Source organism: Mastigoproctus giganteus, chromosome 10 (assembly GCF_048544385.1).
Source record: "Mastigoproctus giganteus isolate SK-2022 chromosome 10, ASM4854438v1, whole genome shotgun sequence".
Taxonomy (NCBI): Eukaryota; Metazoa; Arthropoda; class Arachnida; order Uropygi; family Thelyphonidae; genus Mastigoproctus; species Mastigoproctus giganteus.
In genome coordinates this window covers 215224941-215249867 of record NC_143584.1, presented here as the reverse complement: position 1 = coordinate 215249867, position 24927 = coordinate 215224941, and the positions used below count along the sequence as shown (strand labels likewise).

The window sequence follows — 24927 nt, the reverse complement described above, 5'->3', positions numbered from 1 at the left end:
GTACGGGGATGGAAGAAGGATGCATCCTTTGAGAAAAGTAGAGTTAGGACTGTGGAACCCCTTGGTTCTGATCAGGATTCTTCAACTTCATGTCATGCTGGGGTCTTTGTCATTGTTAGTGAGCATCAAGTTCAGTGTCCATCTGCATCCGGGTTCTGTTTAGAGTAGTAAGGATTCTTCTCCTGCATGTGAAGAGGCTGTCCACAAAGTCAGTGAAGGACAAAATGTCAAAATGTGTTTGTTTCGTGGTGGTCTCCAGGGTTCCCCCCTATTAGCCATATACAGAAAGGACACACAAGGTAGAAGGTGGGAGGGGTTATGCTCTTAGTTAAGAAGCACATAAAATCCAAGGCAGTGCAGCCAGTTGACATGGGTGGCCAGTGCAGTGTTCAGTCAGTTTGGTGTGACATAAGCAGTGACTGGGAAAGCAAAAATGAGAGTAGGAGTGTATTATAGGCCTAATGACACTGATGAGTTCAACAAACAGCTGTACAGAGAAATAGTGGGCCAGTAAATCAATGTCTTATAATGTGGGGATTTTAACTTTCCAGATATTGACTGGAACTTGTAGGTTGGTCACTCACAGACTAGCAAGAGTTTTGTGGATTTATTGGATGACCGTTTTCTACAGCAGCATGTTAGAGTGGCAATAAGAGGGAGTAATACTTTTGATCTCATTATCAGCCGTGATTATTCATGCATTAAGAATCTGCAGATAAAAGAACCAGTAGGTGGCAGTGATCACAGTGTATTTATTTGGGATTTACTTAAATATGTAACTGCCATCAAGGGTAAAGTGTGGGATTTATGTAAATGTGACTACAGTGGTCTCCGACAGTTTTTAAATTGTATACAGTGAGACCAGCTGATGATATTACCACCAGCAAATTCTAAATGGGAAGGGTTCAAGGAAATTATCATAGAAGCTACTAGAGTTTTCATACCAACTAAAATACTCTTTAAGGTATAAGCCTAAATGGATGTCAAATAAACTGATGAAACTTGTGGCAGAGACGAAAAGTGCATGGGATGCATATAAATTATTGGGCAACATAAAAGCTTATGGTAGATTAAACTAGTCAGTAAACAAGTCACAAAGGATGTCAGGCAAGCAAAAGTAGATTACAAGGTATCTTTGGTGAAGGATACAAAGAAAACCAGCAAGGACTTCTTTGCTTATGTAAACACTAGAAGGAATAAGTAGGAATTAGTCCACTCGATATCAATGGTTTGACTGCTGATGATTCTTCTCAGGTTGCTGACAAACGGAATAATTATTTTTATCTACATTCACATATGAGGAATTCTTTAGGGAATTGTATTCCAGAAGTTTATCAAACTCTAACAGGCAGCTAAATGATTTTGTAATAACTGAGAGTAAAGTGGAAGAGTGTCTGCCAGGGGCAAAAGTTGATGACGTTGTAGAGCGGATATCATCTTTTAAGGGCACAAAAGGTGATATAGTTGTACACGTTGGCACTAATGACATTAAGAGTAGGAGACCGGCGGAATTACTTGACAAGTACAGGTCACTGATGAAAAAAAGCAGTGAATTAGGGTTGAAATTGAAAGTGTCTGCAATTCTGCCCAGACACGATAGGAGGGAGTATATGATGAGAGCCCTGTCAATCAATTCGGCCCTGGAAAGATTGTGCAGGGCTCAAGGGGTAGAATTTTTTTCAGCCTGGTCTGTACTTGTTAACAGGAGAGACTGCTTCTACAGGGATGGGATACACTTAAATAGAAAGGGTGCAAGAATGTTTGCTGATGCTATCGAGGCAATGTTAGGTGGGTCGGAAAACTGCTAGATTGGGGGGATACAAGGACTAATAGATTAACAGTAGCCACTGGCAGAGGTGAAAGTGATTCTTGCACTGCTTCTATTGGAATGAGCCGCAGCCTGGAAAATAAGATGCAGGATATTTCAGAGACTGCTGGGAATCATGGGGTACAAGTAAACACATGGGTTGTGTTAGGGTAGCTAAGAAAAAGAACAGGTGCATGTATACTTGTGTGTACACCAATGCTAGGAGTTTAGTAAATAAATTTGATGAATTTGAGGTATTGCTCAAAACATCAAAGGCAGATATTGTGGGGATTTCAGAGACGTGGTGTCACACAGATATAAGAAATGCAGAACTGGAATTTGGGGAGTACAATGTCTACAGAAAGGATAGACAGGATAGGAAGGGAGGAGGGGTTATGCTATTAGTTAAAAAACACATAAAATCCAAGGAAGTGAAGCCAGTCGACATCGCTAGACAGTGCAGTGTCGAGTCAGTTTGGTGTGACATAAGCATTGGGAGATCAAAATTGAGAGTAGGAGTGTGCTATAGGCCTAATGACTCTGATGAGTATAATAAGAAACTGTTCGGAGAAATAGAGTGGGCCAGTAAATCAGAGAGTCTTATAATGGGGGATTTTAATTTCCCAGATATTGACTGGAATTTGGGGGCTGGTCACTCACACAGTAGCAAGGCTTTTGTGGATTTATTGGATGATTGTTTTCTACATCAGCATGTTCGGGAGGCAACTAGAGGGAGTAATACTCTTGATTTGATTATCAGTAGTGATTCTTCATGCATTAAGAATCTGCAGATAAATGAACCACTTGGTGGCAGTGATCACAGTGTGCTGAAGTGGGAGTTACTCAAAGAGGTAACTACCATTAGGGGTAAAGGGAAGGGGTATTGCTTTCGTAAAGGCGACTACAATGGACTGAGACAGTATTTAAATTCTATACAGTGTGATCAACTGATGATATTGCCAACGGCAAATTCAAAATGGGAAGCATTCAAAGAACTTATCGTGGAAGCTACTAGGCTTTACATACCAACTAAGAAATATTGTTCAAGGTTTAGGCCTAAATGGTTGTCAGATGAACTAATGAGGCCTATGGCAGAGAAGAAAAATGCATGGGATACATACAAATTAACACGTGACACGGACGCCTATGATAGATACAAGTTGATCTGTAACCAAGTTACAAAGGAGGTTAGGCAGGCGAAGGCAGATTACGAGAGATCCTTGGCAAGGGATGCGAAGAAAAACAGCAAAGAGTTCTTTACTTATGTAAACTCTAGAAGGAAGGGGATGAATCAGATTGGTCCACTTGAGATCGATGGGTCAACTGTTGATGACCCTGCTCGGGTAGCTAACAAACTAAATGAATATTTTGCATCGACATTCACACATGAGGAGTTATTCAGCGAGGGGAATGCCAGAGGTGTATTCAACTCTAGCAGTAAGCTAGAGAATCTTGTAATAACTGAGAGCAAAGTGGAGGAGAAATTGTTGAAGATAAACACAAGAAAGGCACCTGGGGTGGATGGGATCTATCCAGTTCTTTAAAGGAGGCAGCAAAGGAGGTAAGCAAACCCTTAGCCATAATTATGAGAGCTTCCTTGGACTCAGGGGAGGTACCCATTGACTGGAGATGTGCAAATGTGACCCCAATTCACAAAGGGGGATCAAAGGCTGACACAAGTAATTATAGACCTGTGAGTTTAACTTCTGTTCCCGGAAAATTAATGGAGGCACTGGTGAAAGAAGCACTGCAGGATCATCTAGACAAGACTTCAGTTATAGCTAGGACACAGCATGGTTTTGTTAAGGGGAAGTCTTGCCTGACCAATTTGATTGGATACTATGATGCAGTCACAAAAGAACTGGATGCAGGGAATAACTTTGATATTATATACTTGGATCTTAGAAAGGCTTTTGATACTGTTGCACATGGAAGACTGCTGCACAAATTGGAGCAGTGTGTCATTGGAGGCAAGTTGCTGCTATGGATAAAGGGGTGGTTGAGGGGGAGAAGACAGAGAGTGGTAATCAATGGACACTGCTCATCGTGGACTAATGTTATTAGTGGAGTCCCTCAGGGTTCAGTATTGGGGCCTTTATTGTTTTCTGTATTTATAAATGATATTGATGATGGTATATCAGGCTTAATGTCCAAGTTTGCAGACGATACGAAGGTTGGCAGGGTTGTCAAGGACACTACTGACACTATGCTGCTGCAACAGGATTTGGAAAGGTTGAGCAGATGGGCTTCGAGGTGGCAAATGAAGTTTAACATTGACAAATGTAAAGTACTACATATGGGAAACAGCAACCCCAGAGCAACGTATCAACTCTGTGGTACTACACTGACAGTGGTAGAGAATGAAAGGGACCTGGGGGTGGTGGTGCAGGCAGATATGAAGTTCTCTGAGCAGTGCAGACGAGCTGCAAGAGTAGCTCATGGTGTATTGTCAATGATATATAGGAATTTTTCTAGCAGGGATAAGGAGGTGATTATTCCCTTGTATAAGGCAATGGTCAGGCCACACCTAGAGTACTGTATACAGGCCTGGAGGCCTCATTTCAGGAAGGATGTAGAGCTGCTGGAACGAGTACAGAGAAGGGCAACTAGATTGGTGAATGGGACAAAGGGGTTCTCTTACGAAGAAAGGCTTAAGTTTTGCAAATTACAGTGTCTGGAAACTAGGCACCAGCGGGGTGATCTGATAGAGGTGTACAAAGCCTTGAATGGTTTGAGCATGCTCAATGCTGATGGGATTCTTCCTCTAGCTCAGAAAAATCACCTGAGAGGGCATAAATTCAAATTGAGGAAAGACAGATGTAGGATAGATGTGCGGAAATTTGCCTTTAGCCAGCGGGTGGTTGGTGGGTGGAAGACTTCCATCCCTTGTCGTGGAAGTTGATAGCCTAAATAAGTTTAAGGCTCAGCTGGACAGGTATTTCGAACGAACAGAGGGGTGAAGTGGAAGTGGTTATTTTTATTTATTTATGTTACTTTTTTTTTTTTTTTTTTTTTTTTGGCTGATGCTGCATAAGCTTGCTTTCTTGCATCAAATGCCTCTACTAATGCTAATGCTAAAGAGAAATTGTTGAAGTTAAATATAAGAAAGGCACCTGGGGTGGATGGGATCTATCTAATTATATTAAGGGAGGTAGCAAAGGAAGTAAGTAAAGGAAGTGCCCACATAATTAAGAGAGCGTGCTTGGATTCAGGGGATGTCCCCATGGACTGGAGAAGTGCAGATGTATCCAGCAATTCATAGAGGAAGATCAAAGGGTGACATGAGTAAGTACAGGTCTGTTAGCTTAACTTCTATTCCAGGGAAAATAATGGAGTCATTGGTAAAAGAAATAATGCAGGATCATCCAGACAAGGCTGCAATTATACATCAGACACAGCATGGGATTGTTAAGGAGAAATTTTGTTTGACCAACTTGATTGGATACTACAACGTGGTCACAAAGGAACTGGATGCAAAAAATAATTTTGATGTGATATACTTGAATTTTGGGAAAGCTTTTGATACTGTTGCACATAAAAGACTCTTATTCAAATTGGATCAGTGTGACATTAAGAGCAAGTTGCTTTTATGGATAAAGGGATGGTTGAGTGGGAGAAGATAGAGTGGTAATCAACAGACATTGCTCTATCAGGACTGATGTTATTAGTGGAGTCCTCCAGGATTCAGCGTTGGGCCCATTGTTGTTTTCTATATTTATCATTGATATTGTTGAAGGCACACCAGGCTTAACATCCAAGTTTGCAGATGATACAAAGCTTGTAGGGTTGTTAATGACAGTTTGCTACTGCATCTGGATCTAGAAAAGTTAGGAAGATCGGCTAAGAAATTGCAGTTGAAATTTAACATTGATAAATGCAGTGTACTGCATATGGGTAGTAGTAACCCAAGAGTAACATATCATGTGGTACTACACCGAGGATAATGTAAAACGCAAAAGACCTAGGGTGATTTGCGGCGCCTCCGTAGCCAGGTGGGAAGGAGCAGCAGTGCGCAGCACACACTTCTTGATTAGACTGGGGTCCGAGCCCGTCACCACCAAATACGAAGGATGCGGAAAGGTCAAGGGAATGACCACCGCATATTCCCGGAGCAATATGGCCTTAGTTGCTAATGCTCCTAAAAAAAAAAAAAAAAAAAGGGTGATTTGCAGTCGGATATGAAGTTCTCTGAGCAATATAGACAGGCTGCCAGGATAGTTTGTGGGGTTTTGCCAATGATATACAGGAAATTTTGCTAGCAGGGATGAGGTGATTATCCTGTTGTATAAGGCAATGGACATGCCAGATCTGGAGGCCTCATGTTAGGAAGGATGTGGAGCTGCTGGAACGAGTGCAGCAAAAGGCAATGCGATTGGTGGGTGGAACAAAGGGATGCTCTTACCAAGAAAGGCTTCAGTTTTGCAAATTGTATCATCTAGAGACTAGGCACCTGCGAGGTGATCTGATTGAGGTGTTTAAGGCTTTAAATGGATTGTGGATTGAGCATTCTCAATACTGATGGAATTCTGGAATTCTCCTCTTGCTTAGACCACACACACACGTGTGTGTGTGTGTGTGTGTGTGTGTGTGTGTGTGTGTGTGTGTGTGTGTGTGTGTGTGTGTGTGGTCTAAGCAAGAGGTCTAAGCATGTGTATGATATTAAAATCATGAAGGAAAATGACTTCACTCTTGTAATAGTTTGGAAGGTTGTTTCAAAAAAGAAAGCCAAAAAGTTCTGAGTATTGCAACCTGAGTAATTTGTGGAGTTCAGTGTATGACAGGCAACAGATAAATTTGACAGAATAGAGTAAAGATTTATTTTAAGCTAGAGGAGATCCCAGATTAGGAAGTCTTTGACAAGGAATATCAAAGTGGACATAGCACCAATACTACTTTTAAAGTGAAATGAATCATAAAGTGAACAGTTAGGGCAAATGAAATGAATTGAGTCATCTGATAATTGAGATTGCAGAAAAAGTAGGTGTTGCTTGACATATTTTAGGTGGAAATGGAGATCATTGGAACTGAGGCTATGTCCAGATAAGTCTATCCTCATAAAGGGTACACTTTAAGGGAGGCTGTGTTTAAGCTCAAGCCACACATTGTTGTTCTTATTAATCCATAAGGTATCATCTAGTTTAAGTACAGAATTGTTACTTGTCTGAATGAAAAGCTAATATAGCACATCTGCTGTGACATTGATATTCCCTTCTCTTCTCTTGAATCACCAACCGCCATTATTAAAAAAAAGACAGGCTATAACTATGAGTTAGAAATGTATAAATTTTGGTTTAGTATTGTACGAGTAGGGTTGCACACTCTGAGTTTGCATACTTTGAGATTCTGCTGTACTCAAATAATTGTCTCTTATGTAAACTCTTAATCTCCCCCCCCCCCCCTCCATGTTTGCTATTTAGTGCAGTTGTAAAGAGCTTCCTGGTAATTTGTATGAAGTAGTGATATATTATATTATGTACTTTTGTTATCATGTAGTAATAATTTTATTTATATGGAAACACTGGCAGTCCTGTTGCAAGCTTCTTCTGATACTTGTCCTTCTAACATGTTTCTGCTGACAGTTGTGTTTTATGGTTTTGTTGCAGTGTATTACTTATTTCAGCAGTTTTTTTTTATAGTATTTTAATTAGATGTTTGTGAACATTACTTTTTCTTTGCATACTCCTGTGAGAGGCATTGGTGCAGACCATGATCTTTTGTGGGTGAGAGACCACTGCATCACACAGTTTCACTTTAATAGGATTTTTTTAATCAGTAAAAAAATTAAGATCATTTTTAATCAATCTGGTTAACTGTTTTTGCAGACTCTTATGTGCTGAATATAGGAAAAAATTTAAAATACTATTTTTTACCCAAAATAATTTATTTCTCATCATGTTGTATACATGTAATTGGAAAGTTTGAGCAGTTTACCTTGTAGATGAAGAAATAATAAACTTAGTGAAGGCAATGAGTTTCATAGATGTGCTTTTTTTAATGGTCTCATCCTGTTAAATCTCTATCACCTAAGGGCTTCTCCTCTTGAATAGTGCTTGAGTAAGGGGATATTAATCTATGTGCATTTCTTGAATATGTAAATGTGCAATAAAACTACTTTTGTCCTTCTGAAATTCATTCTGAATGCCATGCAGTCGTATAACTTGTTGGATTATAGCAAGCTTTTTATTACATGAAATTAAGGTGTCGAAGCATTACATGGATTGAGTGAAGCTGTGCTCACTCTCAATTGAGTCATTAATTATTTCTTGACTAGCATGATAATTGTAATTTTAGGAAGTTGTTTTATTTCTTTCTGTATTGCTGTACTTGATTTTTTAATTATTTTTGGTTTCTTCCTTTTTTGCAGATAAAATGTGATCAGAAATTAGTGGCCACTTCCAGGAGGCCTTCAACATTTTGATATGTCATTAAGACACAAAGATCTATGGAGAGGTGGTAGTGAAAGTGGGGGACAAGCAGTAAATGTTAGACTGGCTTCTGATATTAGAAAATTTGGTGTTTTGAAAAAGATGAAGGTAGGGCAGATATTTTTTATAACCATTGCTGCACAAAGTAACATTTATTGGATAATCACAGCAGAACCTCATAAATCTATCAAAATGTAATTTGACCATTTCCCAGATATTTGAATATATGACCTAATATTATCAGACTAATATTGAGCTTACCAGGCTAATATTATATGATTCCACCAAACTTCAACACAGAACTTCAACCCCGTGATTACAAAATGTGCCAATGGAGTAGTGAAGCAACATTGTGGCTGCTGCATTTACAGCTTATTGCTGATTTCAGGAAACTTTCCTCAGCATCACCTCCTTAGCTAGCCTTAAATTTAAAAATGAAAAATAAAAACAGCCACAATTACAATTGTAATATGCCTGTGAGAAAACCTTGCCATAGATTCTCCCAAAATAGCATACTTTTCAGTGTAAGTCAAAAAGTGGATGCATCACAGACACCTCTTTTTGCCTGGTGGATTATATTCTAGAGGAGGGGTGGCAAACCTTTTTAAGGGTGCATGCCAAAATTGGCTAAATCTTTTAAAAAAAATACCCTCGCATACCCATAGGAAGGCGATACACACAATTTTGCCAGTACGTCCGACTTCAAACAAATCACTGCAGGAATACAGCTATTTGCTGAATGGTGGCACGTCACTACATCCCTAGCAGAGAGAACAGTCATGTACAGATCACCACTCAAGGCGGTTTCCTCAAGTGATGTTTCGAAGTATGAAATTTTTTTGGGATGCTTTGAATTCCAAGTGCCCAAAAAATTTATATGCATGCCATAGGTTTGCCACCCCTGTTCTACAGGATTAAAGGTTTGAGAATGCAGTAGATTAATTTTGCTTTTGCTTAATTTCTGTAATGTCTTGTAAATTTGGTAATTTTGAAGTTATATTTTGTAAATTTAACTCTTTGTAAAGCCTCTGATCAATTATATTCTTTTCAGTAACTGGTATAATTAAATTCTGAAGTTCAGTAATTGATAAATTTTTGGTATTTGCTTAATTTTTACACTTTTGTTAAATTAATTACTGTCATATTTTGTAAATTTAATTCTTATCCTAATAATGGTTGCTACAAGATCCACTTTGAATACTTTTTCTGAGAATATTGTGTCTCAGACTTGAACAGCCGTATGCAATTTGAGTCATGAGTCCATCGCTTGTGTAGTTCGTGACACGTATTCCAAGGTCAATCTGGTTGATAACTGTAGCATAACTGAGCACTCCTTTCAGTGTTCCCAATGTAAAGAGTGTACCAATCTTAATTAAAACCGTGTGAATTACTAGTTGAAATTTAGTCATTGTAAGAAATGGGCAGATGCCCTGTCCTGTTAAATACAAGGTCATTTAGATATAAATGAAATTTTAAAGGAAATGTAGCACTAATTTCAAGGGAGAATTTTGATCGATTTATAAAGGGAAAATTATTTTTAACCAATCTGGTTAACTGATTTTGCAGACTCGCTTATGTAGTAGTAGTAGTAGTGGCATGTGATGCAAGAAAGCAAATGTATGAGCTTATGCAGCATCAGCCAAAAAAAAAAAAAAAAAAAAAAATCACACCGTTCCCTCCAAATGCCTGTCCAGTTCCTCCTTAAATTTATTCAACCTATCAACTTCCACGACAGATGGAAGTTTGTTCCAGCAATTAACCACCCGCTGGCTAAAGGCAAATTTCCGCACATCTATTCTACATCTATGCTGCATATAGAAAAAAATTTTGACACTGTTTATCTGAATTTTAGCCAAGCATATGGGTATGTCCCTCACAAGGCTTACTCTACAAATGGCAACTTGTTGGGATCACAGGGAAGATTCTCAAATGGATTGTAGGGTGGTTGCAGAGCAGGAAGCAGAATGTTGTGATTAATGGTTATTCTTCAGATAAGAAGTGCGGCTTGTCAAGAATTAGTACTGTGACCACTATTTCAGATTTCGTTAAATAATATCAGTGAAGCAATGCAGGGTGAGGTGTTGAAAATTTGCAGCTCATGTCAAGATACGGAGAGTGGTTATGGGAGAAGAGGATGATTGAATGGGAGAAGACAGAAAGCAGTAATCAATGGACACTGCTCATTGTGGACTAATGTTATTAGTGGAGTCCCTCAGGGTTGGGTTCATTGTTGTTTTTTGTATTTATAAATGATATTGATGATGGTATATCAAGCTTAATGTCCAAGTTTGCAGATGATGCGAAGGTTGGCAGGGTTGTTAATGACACTAATGACAGTATGCTGCTGCAACAGGATCTAGAAAAGTTGAGTAGATGGGCTGAGAGGTGGCAACTGAAGTTTAACATTGACAAATGTAAAGTACTGCATATGGGAAGCATTAACCCCAGAGTAACGTATCAACTTTGTGGTACTACATTGACAGAGGTAGAGAGTGAAAAGGAATTGGGGGTAATTTGTGCAGGCAGATATGAAGTTTTCCGAGCAGTGCAGATGGTTGCAAGAGTAGCGCATGGTGTCTTGTCAATGATAGCTCGGACACATCATGGTTTTGTTAAGGGAAAGTCTTGCCTGACCAATTTGATTGGATACTATGATGTGGTCACAAAGGAACTGGATGCAGGGAATAACTTTGATATCATATATTTGGATCTTAGAAAGGCTTTTGTTACTGTTGCACATGGAAGACTGCTGAACAAATTGAAGCAGTGTGGCAAATTTGCTGCTATGGATAAAGGGATGGTTGAGTGGGAGAAGACAGAGTGGCAATCAATGGACACTGCTCATCATGAACTAATGTTATTAGTGGAGTCCCTCGAGGTTCAGTGTTGAGTCCATTTTTGTTTTCTGTATTTATAAACGATATTGATGATGGTATATTTAAGCTTAATGTTCAAGTTTGCAGACGATACGAAGGTTGCAGGGTTGTTAAGGACACAAATGACAGTATGCTGCTTCAACAGGATCTAGAAAAGTTGAGCAGATGGGCTGAGAGGTGGCAAATGAAGTTTAACATTGACAAATGTAAAGTACTACATATTGGAAGCAGTAACGACAGTGGTAGAGAACGAAAAGGACCTGGGGGTAATTGTGCAGGCAGATATGAAGTTTTCTGAGCCATGCAGATGGTCTGCAAGAGTAGCTCATGGTGTCTTGTCAATGATATACAGGAATTTTTCTAGCAGGGACAAGGAGGTGATTATCCCCTTGTATAAGGCAATGGTCAGGCCACACCTTGAGTGATGTATACAGGTCTGGAGGCCTCATTTTAAGAAGGATGTAGAGCTGTTGGAATGAGTACTGAGAAGGACAACAAGATTAGTGAATGGAACAAAGGGTTGCTCTTATGAAGAAGTGCTTAATTTTTGCAAATTGCAGTGTCTGGAGAGTAGGCACCTGCGAGGTGATCTGATTGAGGTATATAAAGCCTTGATGGTTTGCGCATGCTCAATGCTGATGGGATTCTTCCTCTTGCTCAGAATAATTGCCTGAGAAGGCATAAATTCAAATTGAGGAAAGAAAAACTTCCGCACATCTATCCTACAACTGTAAGATAGATGTGCGGAAGGTTGCCTTTAGCCAGCCAGTGGTTGATTGTTGGAACAAACTTCCATCTGTTGTTGTAGAAGTTGATAGCTTAAACAGATTCAAGGCAGAACTAGACAAACATTTTGAGCAGGTGGATGAGTGAAATGAGAAAGGGGTGTGTGGTTTTTTTTTTTGGCTGATGCTATATAAGCTTCCTTTCTTGCATCATGTGCCCTTGCTAATGCTAATTTCCACATATAAATCCTCAACCATCCTTCCTTGGTCAAAATTTATACCCCTTATGTGTGTATTGTCTGAGCAATAGTAAGGATGCCATCAATATTTAGCTTGCACAATCCAGTCAAAGCCATAAACACCTCAATCAGATCTCTTCACAGGTGCCTAGTTTCTAGGTGCGACAATAAGCAGAACTGAAACCTTTCTTGGTAAAAGCACCATCTCAACTGATTATCGTTCTCTGCCCCCATTTCAACAGATCCACATCCTTCCTAAAATGAAGCTTACACACTTCTATGCAATACTCGCGATGTGCTGTAAACACTGCATTATATAATGGAATAATTATCTCCTTTTCCTTGCTGGAACAATTACTATATATCATTGGCAAAACCCCATGAGCTCTTATATAAACTAGTCTTAACTGTTTAGGTGATTTCATTTCTGACTGTCTGATCAGTTACCCTCAGATATAAGCTAGTCTGTAATCAGGTGACAAAGGAGGTTAGGCAGGTGAAGGCAGATTACGAGAAATCCTTGGCAAAAGATGCTAAGAAAAACAGCAAGGATTTCTTTACTTATATAAACTCTAAAAGGAAGGGGATGAATCTGATTGGTCCACTTGACATCGATGGTTCGACTGTTGATGATCCTGCTCAGATAGCAAACAAACTGAATGAGTATTTTGCATCTACATTCACACATGAGGAATTATTAAGGTTTGAAAATGGCAGAAGGTTATCAAATTGTAGCAGGATACTTAACGATTTTGGAATAACTGAAAGCAAAGAGGAGGAGGAATTGTTGAAGTTAAACATAAGAAAAGCACCTGGGGTGGATGGGATCTATCCAGTTATATTAAAGGAGGCGGCAAAGCAACTAAGCAAACCCTTAGCCATAATTATGAGAACGTCCTTGGACTCAGGGGAGGTTCCCATGGACTGTAGAAGTGCAAATGTATCCCCAATTACCAAAGGGGGATCGAAGGGTGACACGAGTAATTACAGACCAGTTAGTTTAACTTCTGTTCCGGGTAAAGTAATGGAGTCACTGGTTAAAGATGCATTGTAGGATCATCTAGACAAGACTGCAGCAATAATTCAGACACAGCATGGGTTTGTTAAGGGAAAGTCTTGTCTGACAAATTTGATAGGATATTATGATGTGGTTACAAAGGAACTGGATGCAAAAAATAATTTTGATATCATATATTTGGATTTCAGGAAAGCTTTTGACACTGTTGCGCATGGAAGACTATTGTACAAATTGGAGCAGAATAGTATTAAGGGTAAGTTGCTACAATGGATAAAAGGATGGTTAAGTGGGAGAAGACAGAGGGTGGTAATCAATGGGTGCTGCTCTTCTTGGACTAATGTTATTAGTGGAGTCCCACAGGGTTCAGTGTTAGGTCCACTGTTTTGTATATTTATCAGTGATATTGATCAAGGTATATCAGGCTTAATGTCGAAGTTTGCAGATGATACAAAGGTTGACAGGGTTGTTAATGACAGTAATGGCAGTGTGCTACTGCAACAGGATCTAGATAATTTGGGCAGATGGGCTAAGAAGTGGCAACTGAAGTTTAACCTTGACAAATGCAAAGTACTGCATATGGGTAGAAGTAACCCCAGAGAAACATACCAACTGTGTGGTACTACACTTAAGGTGGTAGAAAATGAAAAAGACCTGGGAGTAATTGTGCAGTCAGATATGAAGTTTTCTGAGCAATGCAGACAGGCTGCCAGGGCAGGTCATGGGGTTTTGTCAATGATATATAGGAATTTTGCTAGCAGGGAAAAGGAGGTTATTATCCCTCTGTATAAGGCAATGGTCAGGCAATGCCTTGAGTACTGCGTACAGGTCTGGAGTCCTGATTTTAGGAAGGATGTAGATTTACTTGAGCGTGTACAGAGAACGGCAACAAGATTGGTGAGGGGAATGAAGGATCCTCTTACCAAGAGAGGCTTAAGTTCTGCAAATTACAGTGGCTGGAGATTACAGGTGCAAATTACAGTGGCTGCAAATTACAGGTGCATAGCACACGCTTCTTGATTAGACCGGGGTTCGAGCCCGTGACCACCAAATACAGAGGATGCGGAAAGGTCAGGGAATGACCACCACATATCCTCGGAGCAATATGGCCTTAGTTGCTAATGCTCCTAAAAACCAAATAACAACAACTGGCAGAGTTTTATACACCTCTGGCATTTCCCTCCCTTAATAACTCCTCATGTGTGAGCCGACCGGGCTAGCCGAGTGGGTAAAGTACCTGCCCGGCAAACCATAGGTCGCGGGTTCGATTCCCGCCTCGGGCTTGAATCAAAGTACTGCAAAAACCTTGGGAGGTGCAATATGGCCACAGAAGCCGATGCGCTAACAACTACCAAATCAAAAAAAAAAAAACCTCATGTGTGAATGTAGATGCAAAATATTCATTTAGTTTGTTAGCTACCCGAGCAGGATCATCAACAGTTGAACCATCGATATCAAGTGGACCAATCTGATTCATCCCCTTCCTTCTAGAGTTTACATAAGTAAAGAACCCTTTGATGTTTTTCTTTGCATCGTTTGCCAAAGATTTCTCGTAAACTGCCTTTGCCTGCCTAACCTCCATTGTTGACTTGGTTACGGACCAATTATATCTATCATAGGCTACCGTGTCACCTGTTAATTTATAGGTATCCCATGCTTTTTTCTTCCCTGCCACATGTCTAATTAGTTCATCTGACATCCGTTTAGGCCTAAATCTTGAACAATATTTCTTACTTGGTATTAGCATTAGCATTAGTAGAGGCTTATGATGCAAGAAAGCAAGCTTATGCAGCATCAGCCAAAAAAAAAAACAAAAAAAAAAACCTTTCACTTCGCCCCTCCGTTCGTTCGAAATACCTGTCCAGCCGAGCCTTAAATTTATTTTGGCTGTCAACTTCCACAACAAGGGATGGAAGTGTGTTCCACCAACCAACTACCCACTGGCTAAAGGCAAATTTCTGCTAATCTATCCTACATCTGTCTTTCCTCAATTTGAATTTATGCCCTCTCAGGTGATTATTCTGAGCAAGAGGCAGAATCCCATCAGCATTGAGCATGCTCAAACCATTCAAGGCTTTATACACCTCTATCAGATCACCTCGCAGGTGCCTAGTCTCCAGTCACTGTAATTTGCAAAACTTTAGCCTTTCTTCGTAAGAGCAACCCTTTGTTCCATTCACTAATCTTGTTGCCCTTCTCTGTACTCTTTCCAGCAGCTCTACATCCTTCTTGAAATGAGGCCTCCAGACCTGTATATGGTACTTATGCATTACCTTATACAAGGGAATAATCACCTCCTTATCCCTGCTAGAAAAATTCCTTATATCACTGACACTACACCATGAGCTACACTTGCAGCCCATCTGCACTGCTCAGAGAACTTCATATCTGCCTGCACACCCACCCCCAGGTCCCTCTCATTCTCTACCACTGTCAGTGTAGTACCACAGAGTTGATACGTTGTTCTGCAGTTGCTGTTTTCCATATGTAGTACTTTACATTTGTCAATGTTAAACTTCATTTGCCACCTCTCAGCCAATCTGCTCAACCTTTCCAGATCCTGTTTCAGCAGCATAGAGTCAGTAACGTCCTTAACAACCATGCCTACCTTTGTATCGTCTGCAAACTTTGACATTAAGCTTGATGTACCATCATCAATATTATTTATAAATACAGAGAACAATAATGGACCCAACACTGAACACTGAGGGACTCCACTAATAACATTAGTCCACGAAGAGCAGTGTCCATTGATTACCACTCTCTGTCTTCTCCCCCTCAACCACCCCTTTATCCACAGCAGCAATTTGCCTCCAATGCCACACTGCTCCGATTTGTGCAGCAGTCTTCCATGTTCAACAGTATCAAAAGCCTTTCTAAGATCTAAATATATAATATCAAAGTTATTCCCTGCATCCAGTTCTTTTGTGACTGCATCATAGTATCCAATCAAATTGGTCAGGTAAGACTTCCCATTAACAAAACCATGCTGTGTCCGAGCTATGTCTGAAGTCTTGTCTAGATGATCCTGCAGTGTTTCTGTAACCATTGCCTCCATTAATTTTGTTGGAACAGAAGTTAAACTCACAGGTCTATAATTACTTGTCAGCCTTTGATCCTCCTTTGTGAATTGGGGTCACATTTGCACATCTCCAGTCTGCGGGTACCTCCCCTGAGTCCAAGGAAGCTCTCATAATTATGGCTAAGGGTTTGCTTACTTCCTTTGCTGCCTCCTTTAATATAACTGGATAGATCCAATCCACCCCAGGTGCCAATTTCTCCTCATGCTGAATGTCGATGCAAAATATTCATATAGTTTGTTAGCTACCTGAGCAGGATCATCAACAGTTGAACCATCGATATCAAGTGGATCAATCTGATTCATCCCCTTCCTTCTAGAGTTTACATAAGTGAAGAACTCTTTGCTATTTTTCTTCAGAAAGGCAGATTATGAGATTTCTCATAATCTGCCTTTACCTGCCTAACCTCCTTTGTAACTTGGTTACAGATCAACTTATATCTATCATAGGCTTCTGTGTCACGTGTTAATTTATATGTATCCCATGCATTTTTCTTCTCTGCCATATGTCTCATTAGTTCATCTGACATCCACTTAGGCCTAAACCTTGAACAATATTTCTTAGTTGGTATGTAAAGCCTAGTAGCTTCCAAGATAAGTTCTTTGAATGCTTCCCATGTTGAATTTGCTGTTGGTAACATCATCAGTTGGTCACGCTGTATAGAATTTAAATACTGTCTCAGACCACCGTAGTCACCTTTACGAAAGCAATAACCCTTTCCTTTACCTCTGATGGTAGTTACCTCTTTGAGTAAATCCCACTTCAGCACACTGTGATCACTGCCACCTAGTGGTTCCTCTATCCGCAGATTCTTAATGCATGAAGAATCACTACTGATAATCAAATCAAGAGTATTACTCCCTCTAGTTGCCTCCCAAACATGCTGATGTAGAAGACAATCATCCAATAAATTCACAAAAGCCTTGCTAGTGTGTGAGTCACCAACCCACAAATTCCAGTCAGTATCTGGGAAATTTAAATCCCCCATTATAAGACTCTCTGATTTACTGGCCCACTCTTATTTCCCTGTACAGTTTGTTATTATACTCATCAGAGTCATTAGGCCTATTGCACACACCTACTCTCAATTTTGATCTCCCAATGCTTATGTCACACCAAACTGACTCGACACTGCACTGTTCAGCGATGTCGACTCGGCTTCACTTCCTTGGATTTTATGTGTTTCTTAACTAATAGCATAACCCCTCCTTCCTTCCTATCCTGTCTGTCCTTTCTGTAGACATTGTACTCCCCAAATTGCAGTTCTGCATTCCTTATATCTGTGTGACACCACGTCTCTGAAATCCCAACAATATCCGCCTTTGATGCTTTGAGAAATACCTCAAATTCATAAAATTTATTTACCAAACTCCTAGCATTGGTGTACACGCAAGTATACATGCACCTGTTCTTTTTCTTGGCTACCCTAACACAACCCATGTGTTTACTTGTACCGCAATGACTCCCAGCAGTCTCTGAAATATTTTGCCTCATGTTTTCCAGGCTTCTGCTCATTCCAATAGAAGCAGTGCAAGAATCACTTTCATCTCTGCTAGTGTCTACCACCTAACTCTGCCTCGATAGCATTAGCAAATATTCTTGCACCTTTTCTATTTAAGTGTATCCCATTCCTGTAGAAGAAGTCTCTTCTGTTAACAAACACAGACCAGGCTGAGATAAATTCTACCCCTTGAGCTTTGCACATTCTCTCCAGAGCTGAATTGATCAACAAGGCTCTCATCATATAGTCCCTCCTATTGTGTCTGGGCAGAATTGCAGATACTTTCAAATTCAACCCTAACTCACGGCTTTTTTTCAGCATTGACCTGTACTTGTTAAGTAATTCTGCTGGTCTCCTACTCTTAATATCATTAGTTCCAACGTGTAAAACAGTATCACCTTTTGTGCCCTTAAAAGATGATATCTGCCCTACAACATCAACCTTTGCCCGTGGCAGACATATCCTGGTCCTGTTCTAATTACCTTGCATTTGTCAATGTGAAACTTCTCATCCCATCTGCCTAATTTTCCTAGCTTTAATTGCAGTCTTCTTCTTTGTCTTCGCATTTTCCCACGTTATATTGGGTCGACATTCAATGTTCCCACTTCACACTTTACATCCTCTTCTCCTCTAGTTGGATTAACTTCTTAACCGGAACACATCTATTGGTCATAATTTTTACGACCGGATGCCCTTCCTGACGTCAACCCTCACTATTTATCCGCGCTTGGGATTTAAGCTGCCAATCTACTAAACCTGCCGCAGCCATATAAATGGAGTAACTCTTATTCAGTGGTGAAGCTTCCTCGTGATGTCACAATTTAATAATTTTACGCAATTTATGCCGAATTTCTAGTCACCACTGAATAAGCAGGTGGCTCTGCTGTAGTTCTTTTATCTCCTGGAAACATCCAAATGGCTGACTCGGTAGAATTATGGTGACCTTGAAAATACCAATAATGTATAACTTAGCAACACGTGAGTATTTTTAAATACAATTTTGGGCGCCTCCATAGCCAGTTGGGCAGGTGCAGCAGTGCGTAGCACATGCTTCTTGATCAGACCGGGGTTCGAGCCCGTGAGCCACCAAATATGGAGGATGCGGAAAGGTCAGGGAATGACCATCGCATATCCCCCGAGCAATATGGCCTTCTTTGCTAATGCTCCTAAAAACCAAATAACAACAAATACAATTTGGTATCCTGAAAACTTCTACATCAAACTATCAGGTAACACAACTATTCTACTAAGAATTCCCAGTGACTGATTATAGTTCCTTTTATTGCAGTAATATAATCTAATTCCTGTGATTAGCCTCTATGTCAACCCTGGTACCATCTGCAAACTTAAGACAATATACTTAAAATACCCTCAGCAGTATTTTTAATAAAATGCTGAAAAAGATTAATGGGTCTAGTATTAAATCATGAACAGCTACAATAATAACATTAGTCTAAGAAGAACAGTGCCCATGGATAACCACTGTGTCTTCTCCCACTCAGCCATTCTTTTATTCACAGAGGTCACTGGTCCCTAATGCCACACTGCACTAATAATGGAAAAATAATACATTAATATAGAATAATACCAAAAATTATACTTTTCACATGGAAAAGTATTATTTTTTTCCACGCCATCTAAGAAATACTGTTCTAGAATTAGACCTAAATGGTGTCAGATGGACTAATGAGACTTTTGGCAGAAAAAATTTACACATGCTGCCAGGAGAGCTTATGGGGTTTTGTCAATGATATACAGGAACTTTGCTAGCAGGGATAAAGATATGATTATCTCATTGTTCAAGGCAGTAGTTAGGCAACATCTGGATTAAGAAGGCTCAATGCTGATGGGATTCTTCCTCCTGCTGAGACTACATACATGAGGAAACACATTAAATTAAGGAAGGATGATGGCAGAATGGATGTGTGGAAGTTTGCCTTTAGCCTGTGGCTGGCTGATTGCTGGAAGAAACTTACATTTGTTGTGGTGGAAGTGGAAAGCTTGAATAAATTCAAGGAAGAAGTAAACAAACTGATGGAGGGGGATTTGATAGGTGAAGTGGGAGGGTTTTTTTTTTTTTTGGCTGATATTGTATGAGCTTGCTTTCTTGCATGTGTCAGTACTAATAATAATACTAAAGTCTTTTACATTCACAAGTTATTCTTGTGAATATAATGTTACAGAATACTGCAGATTGAAAGTACAATATTCTGTAATCTCAAAACTTATATAACCAAATAGTATATTGGAATTACTTGAAGTACAAGACTTGCTAATCATTATTGAAATGCAATAAAACCAGTCTAGGAAAAGTGTTCATAATATTTGTTTATATCTTTACATAGCCTCATTTTATAGTGTTTTTATTTTGATTAGCAGGTCTTGTACTTCAAGTAATTCCAATGTAACTATATGTACTTATTGTTATGTAAGTTTCAAGACAATATCACTTTGTGCTTTCTATCTGTAAGATTATACCATGGTATGAAGTTGTAGGTTAACTATGTTGATATTGTTTTTTTTTTAACTTTGCCAAATTATGCATAACCTTGTGTTATAAATAAATAAATAAATTTTCTGTTTATACTCTGGGACGACCAAACGGTCAGAGGAGTTCACAAGATAGACAGAATACAAGAAACAGCACCGTATACCATAATACAAGCCTGAAGACCAGTAAAGATTGCTTGTTCTCAATAGTTGAATAGTTAAATATAGTTGACTTTGATATTATGGACATTTTGGCATCTTTTCTTTGATTGCTCATTTTTTGGCTAGTCAGCTGTTTTCTTAGAGATGATACATATACTTCCCTTTATATACTGCTATTAGTTGAAATTATTTATAATGGTTTGTACCTAATTATTTTAAGAAATGTAAACCATGTAGCAATTATATTTACTTGGAATTTAATTTCTTTCTGTATTTCTTAATATAGACAATGAAGAAAAAACTCTTTGTATTACGATCTGAATCCCCTTCAGGACCAGCTAGGTTGGAATACTATGACAGTGAAAAAAAATGGAGAGCTGGAAATGATCCTAAAAGGAGTATTATATTAAAAACATGTTTTAATATTAGTCGGAAGTCAGACACAAAACAGAAATATGCCATTGCCTTGCACACAAAAGATGATTGTTTTGTATTAGTATTAGAAAGTGAAAGTGAATTAGAAGAATGGTTAACAATTATGTTGGAACTCCAACAAGATGTAATAATTCAAGAAGGAGAAAATAAACCCAAGCCAATTTTTGGTAATGGAAAATGAGTATTTTTTATAGTAGTTGTAATATGTTATAATTTTAGTTTTATTTTGTTTTATTTTATTCAAAAAAAAAAAAACATACTCAATAGTACCCAGTTACAGTGTATGTGGACCAATATATAGTAGTAATTTGTTAAAATAACCACTGCAATGGCATAAAAATAATAAAATTAAAAAAAAAAAAAAAATGAATAACATAACATTTGATTAGAGTTAGACAGAGAGGACCAAATATACATGCTAGCTGGAAAGACCACGGTGAGGAGAGATTCAACTAGTGCACCATCGTTGCCACTAACTTCCTGTGGATCTCTGAAGATGGGTATATTACGTTCAGTGACAAGTGAGGATAGTTTGAGGATTGTCCTTACTTCCCAATTTTACTGAATTTTACAATATCACTATTGCAAGGCTTGACATGAAAAGTTGTACTCCTGGTAGCTCCTGAAGGAACATGGCAGTTTGAAGAATTGGATTAAGTCAGGAGCATCATCGCCAAGTGAGTATCTTGTAGAGTAAGCTGAGATCTGCCTAAGTTCTTCTAACATATAATGGTGAAAGTAGAGGTAGAGTGGCTTATAGAATTCAGAGTGATAAAAAAGAGGATTTCTGGTTCTCAGGTAGTAGTAATGGAGGCATGTGATGCAAGAAAGCAAGCATATGAGCTTATGTAGCATCAGCCAAAAAAAAAAAAAACCCCCCAATTTCACACATCCATTCCCTTGAAAAGTTTGTCCAGTTTCTCCTTGAATTTATTTAAGCTATCATCTTCCACAACGACAGATGGAAGTTTGTTCCAGCAATTAACCACCTGCTGGCTAAAGGCAAATTTCCACACATCTATTCTACAACCGTCTTTCCTCAATTTGAATTTATGCCCCCTTCAGGTTCGCAATCTGAGCAAGTGGAAGAATCCCATCAGAATTCAGTGTGCTCAACTCATTCAATGCCTTATACACCTCAATCAGATCACCTCACAAGTGCCTAGTGTCCAGCTGCTGCAATTTGCAGAACTTAAGCCTTTCTTGGTAAGAGGACCCCTTCGTTTCCCTCACCAATCTTGTTCCCCTTCTCTGTACACGTTCAAGCAACTCAACATCCTTCCTAAAATGAGGTATCTGATGAAGTTCCGTTGTGCTGCTTCAGTTTTGTTTACATAGACCTTATGGTAGAGGTTCCAGATGGAGGAGACATAGTCAGGTTGGGGCAGAACTGTAACTTTGTAGAGCAAGATAGAATGCCTAAAATCTTTATGAATCCATTTGCTTTATCAACCTGACTATGATGTGACAGGTATACTTGTCAAATTTGCAGAAGCTTGAGAAAATTACACCATGATCCTTTACCTGTTGAACTTATGAATAGGTGTGTAGCTAATGTGGTAGATAGCTTCTAATTTGATGCTCACCCTAGGAGAAGTTAAGGTGATATCCTGTCACTTGGCTGGGTTTATAGAAAGCATGTTTACAGCAGTCCATTGACTGGTATAATTGAGAGTGTGTTGCAGCTTAAGGTTATCTACCTGATTGTTTATGGCATAGTATGTATATTATTAGTATATACATATTATCATCAGTATATGCCATTGCAGTTCCCAACCTTTTTTGACTCGAGAACCACTAAGCCTATATTCTCTGAAATCATATAATAGTTCTGATTGTATGTTATAACATATTTCCAATACTACATTTTTATAAACGATATTATGTAATAATATAAAATTATCATTAAGTACCTATACATAACAATGGTCTTTGAAAATGAAAAAAATTTATTATTGAAAACATATTTATTTAACATGATATACTGTAAGATAGTATACTAATTATAAGGAATTGTGGGAGATGTGGTTTCTTTCGTTGGAAATTCTTTACTTGAAATTTAATTTTATTTTACTTTATTCTATCTTTGTTTACTATTAGTTAAAGTGGCGGACAAAAAAACTGCATCACTTGTGAATTTTGCAAATAATGTGTTTTGCGCTGCATTGTGGGTTGCAGAAATGTTTGAAATGCATTTGTTAGATGGGATATATATCTCTACGAATGAAATCCAATAAAAAGACTGCACCTGATATACCTAATTGCCATAAATATCTTCCCAAAGGGTAAAATGCGTAATTAATGGAAATATGAGAAATCATGCAAATGGCAATCATGACAACCAAACATACATTTTATTGCATTTACGTGTACAAACTGAAATGAAAAGTTAACGTAATAGTATTATGTACTGTAAATCAGCAAAATAAGTCCTCAATATTTTGTAGTTACTCCTTGAGCTGCAATTACAACCTTGCAAAGATCTGGCATAGAGTTAATCAACTTCTAAATATCCGAGCCATGCAGGTTGAATTTCGATTTGTCAGAAAAGATGATGGTGTCCCATTGCTCTTTTGTCCATGAATCATGCATTTTGGCCCAAGCAAGTCGCTTTTTCCTCATTTCTTGGGTCAACAAAGGCTTCTTCTTGGGCTGATAGGCATGCAGACCACATTCCCAAAGCTGTCTTTGGAAAGTTTGTGCACTAGTTTCAACACCAAAGGCCATCTCAAAGTCCAGTTTTAGATCAGGAGCACTAGCATGGCGATTCCGAAGGCATAGCCGTTTCAAATATCGATCTTGGGAAGGCGTAGTCACTCTCTTACAGCCTGATCCAGGACTTCTCTTCACATCACTGGTTTCATGCTTTAATTTCAGCACCCGGGATACTGTTGACTGGTGGCATTTTATCAATGATGGCACCTGTTGAAAGCCCTTCCTGGGACAGAGAAACAGCTACACTTTTTTTTTCTTGGCGTCCAATGGAGCCATGCTTACACCTCCCCAAAACAGGATACTAATGAGTATGTATACCTTTCGAATGCTGTATTTATAGAAACTGCTGATGCAATACCTTGCAATTACTGTCTGATGCAATAGAAGCGTTATCCGACACAATACCTTTGCTTTGCGACAAACAAAATGACTGTAATCAAACAATATCTTATATGTTTTGCTACAAATGTTATTTTTTTTTTGTTTGCCATTGTATATACATATTATTAGTTTGATACATATCGGTATGTTTGCATCCCATCTCCCCCACTAATATCTTGTCACGTATGCTTGCTATGTAAGCACACATGACCCAAACCACAACTAAAATACAGGAACTCCCCGACTTAAGTAATACTCGACTTATGCAAATTTGACTTTACGTAAGTTTTTGTCGACTGGTGCAAACTGAAAAAAAAATATAGAAAACATATTTTGTATCTTGTAGAAATAAATGGAGGTATCGTCAAAATATCATAATATAAACCCAATAACACTTTTTTTTTTTTTTTTTGTAATTCATTCCAAATCCTTGAAAATTGAAAATTTCGCTATATTACATAATTATTATCTTTATTATTTATTCTAAAAGGTCATATTTATAATGGAAATTGCACTATATTTTCATCGTTATCATATGTTCCCATTATAAGAATCAATTTTGAATGCCTTTGTGATATTTTTCTAAAGCACGTTTCTGGAGGTCATGACCAAAAAACAATTTTAATTTTACTGTTTATTGGGATTTTCTGTTAGTGCAATCTATTATAAACGAGTAGTAAACTTGATCTTATTGCATTTTCAATAATCCCGATAACTAGAATTCTGTGGATTTTTACATTATGGTAAAATGAGTGCCCTCTCACTGAAATCTTCAATCATATAAAAAACTAATTTTCAGAAACTTCTCTCCATTCCTATTTGCGTATTACAATGATGAAGGGAAAGGGACCAATGGAAAGTGCAAGTGCTGGCAGTGCCAAGAAACAAAACAAAATTGATTTAGAAATAAAGATGAAAATGATTAAGAAGTACAAGGCAGGACAAAGTTTGTTATCTATTCCAAGGAAATTAGGTTTCGTTGCTTCAACGGTGAATACCGTTGAAGCAGTGAAATTTTAAGGGACAGTGCGCATATAAAAGAACATGTTAAAGAATCAACACATTTAAGATTAACA

At 38.6% G+C, this 24927-nt stretch overlaps 1 protein-coding gene across 1 annotated transcript in view; it reads left to right on the top strand.

Moving 5' to 3' along the window:
* The first annotated feature begins 8226 nt into the window (after nucleotides 1–8226).
* The window catches only part of LOC150079898 (uncharacterized), a 130175-nt gene continuing 113474 nt past the window's right edge, over nucleotides 8227–24927 (top strand). The window contains exons 1-2 of the mRNA XM_090383272.1: nucleotides 8227–8340; nucleotides 20607–20922. Of these exons, the coding sequence (XP_090239398.1) occupies nucleotides 8227–8340; nucleotides 20607–20922 (430 nt within the window). The remainder of the gene's footprint in view (nucleotides 8341–20606; nucleotides 20923–24927) is intronic.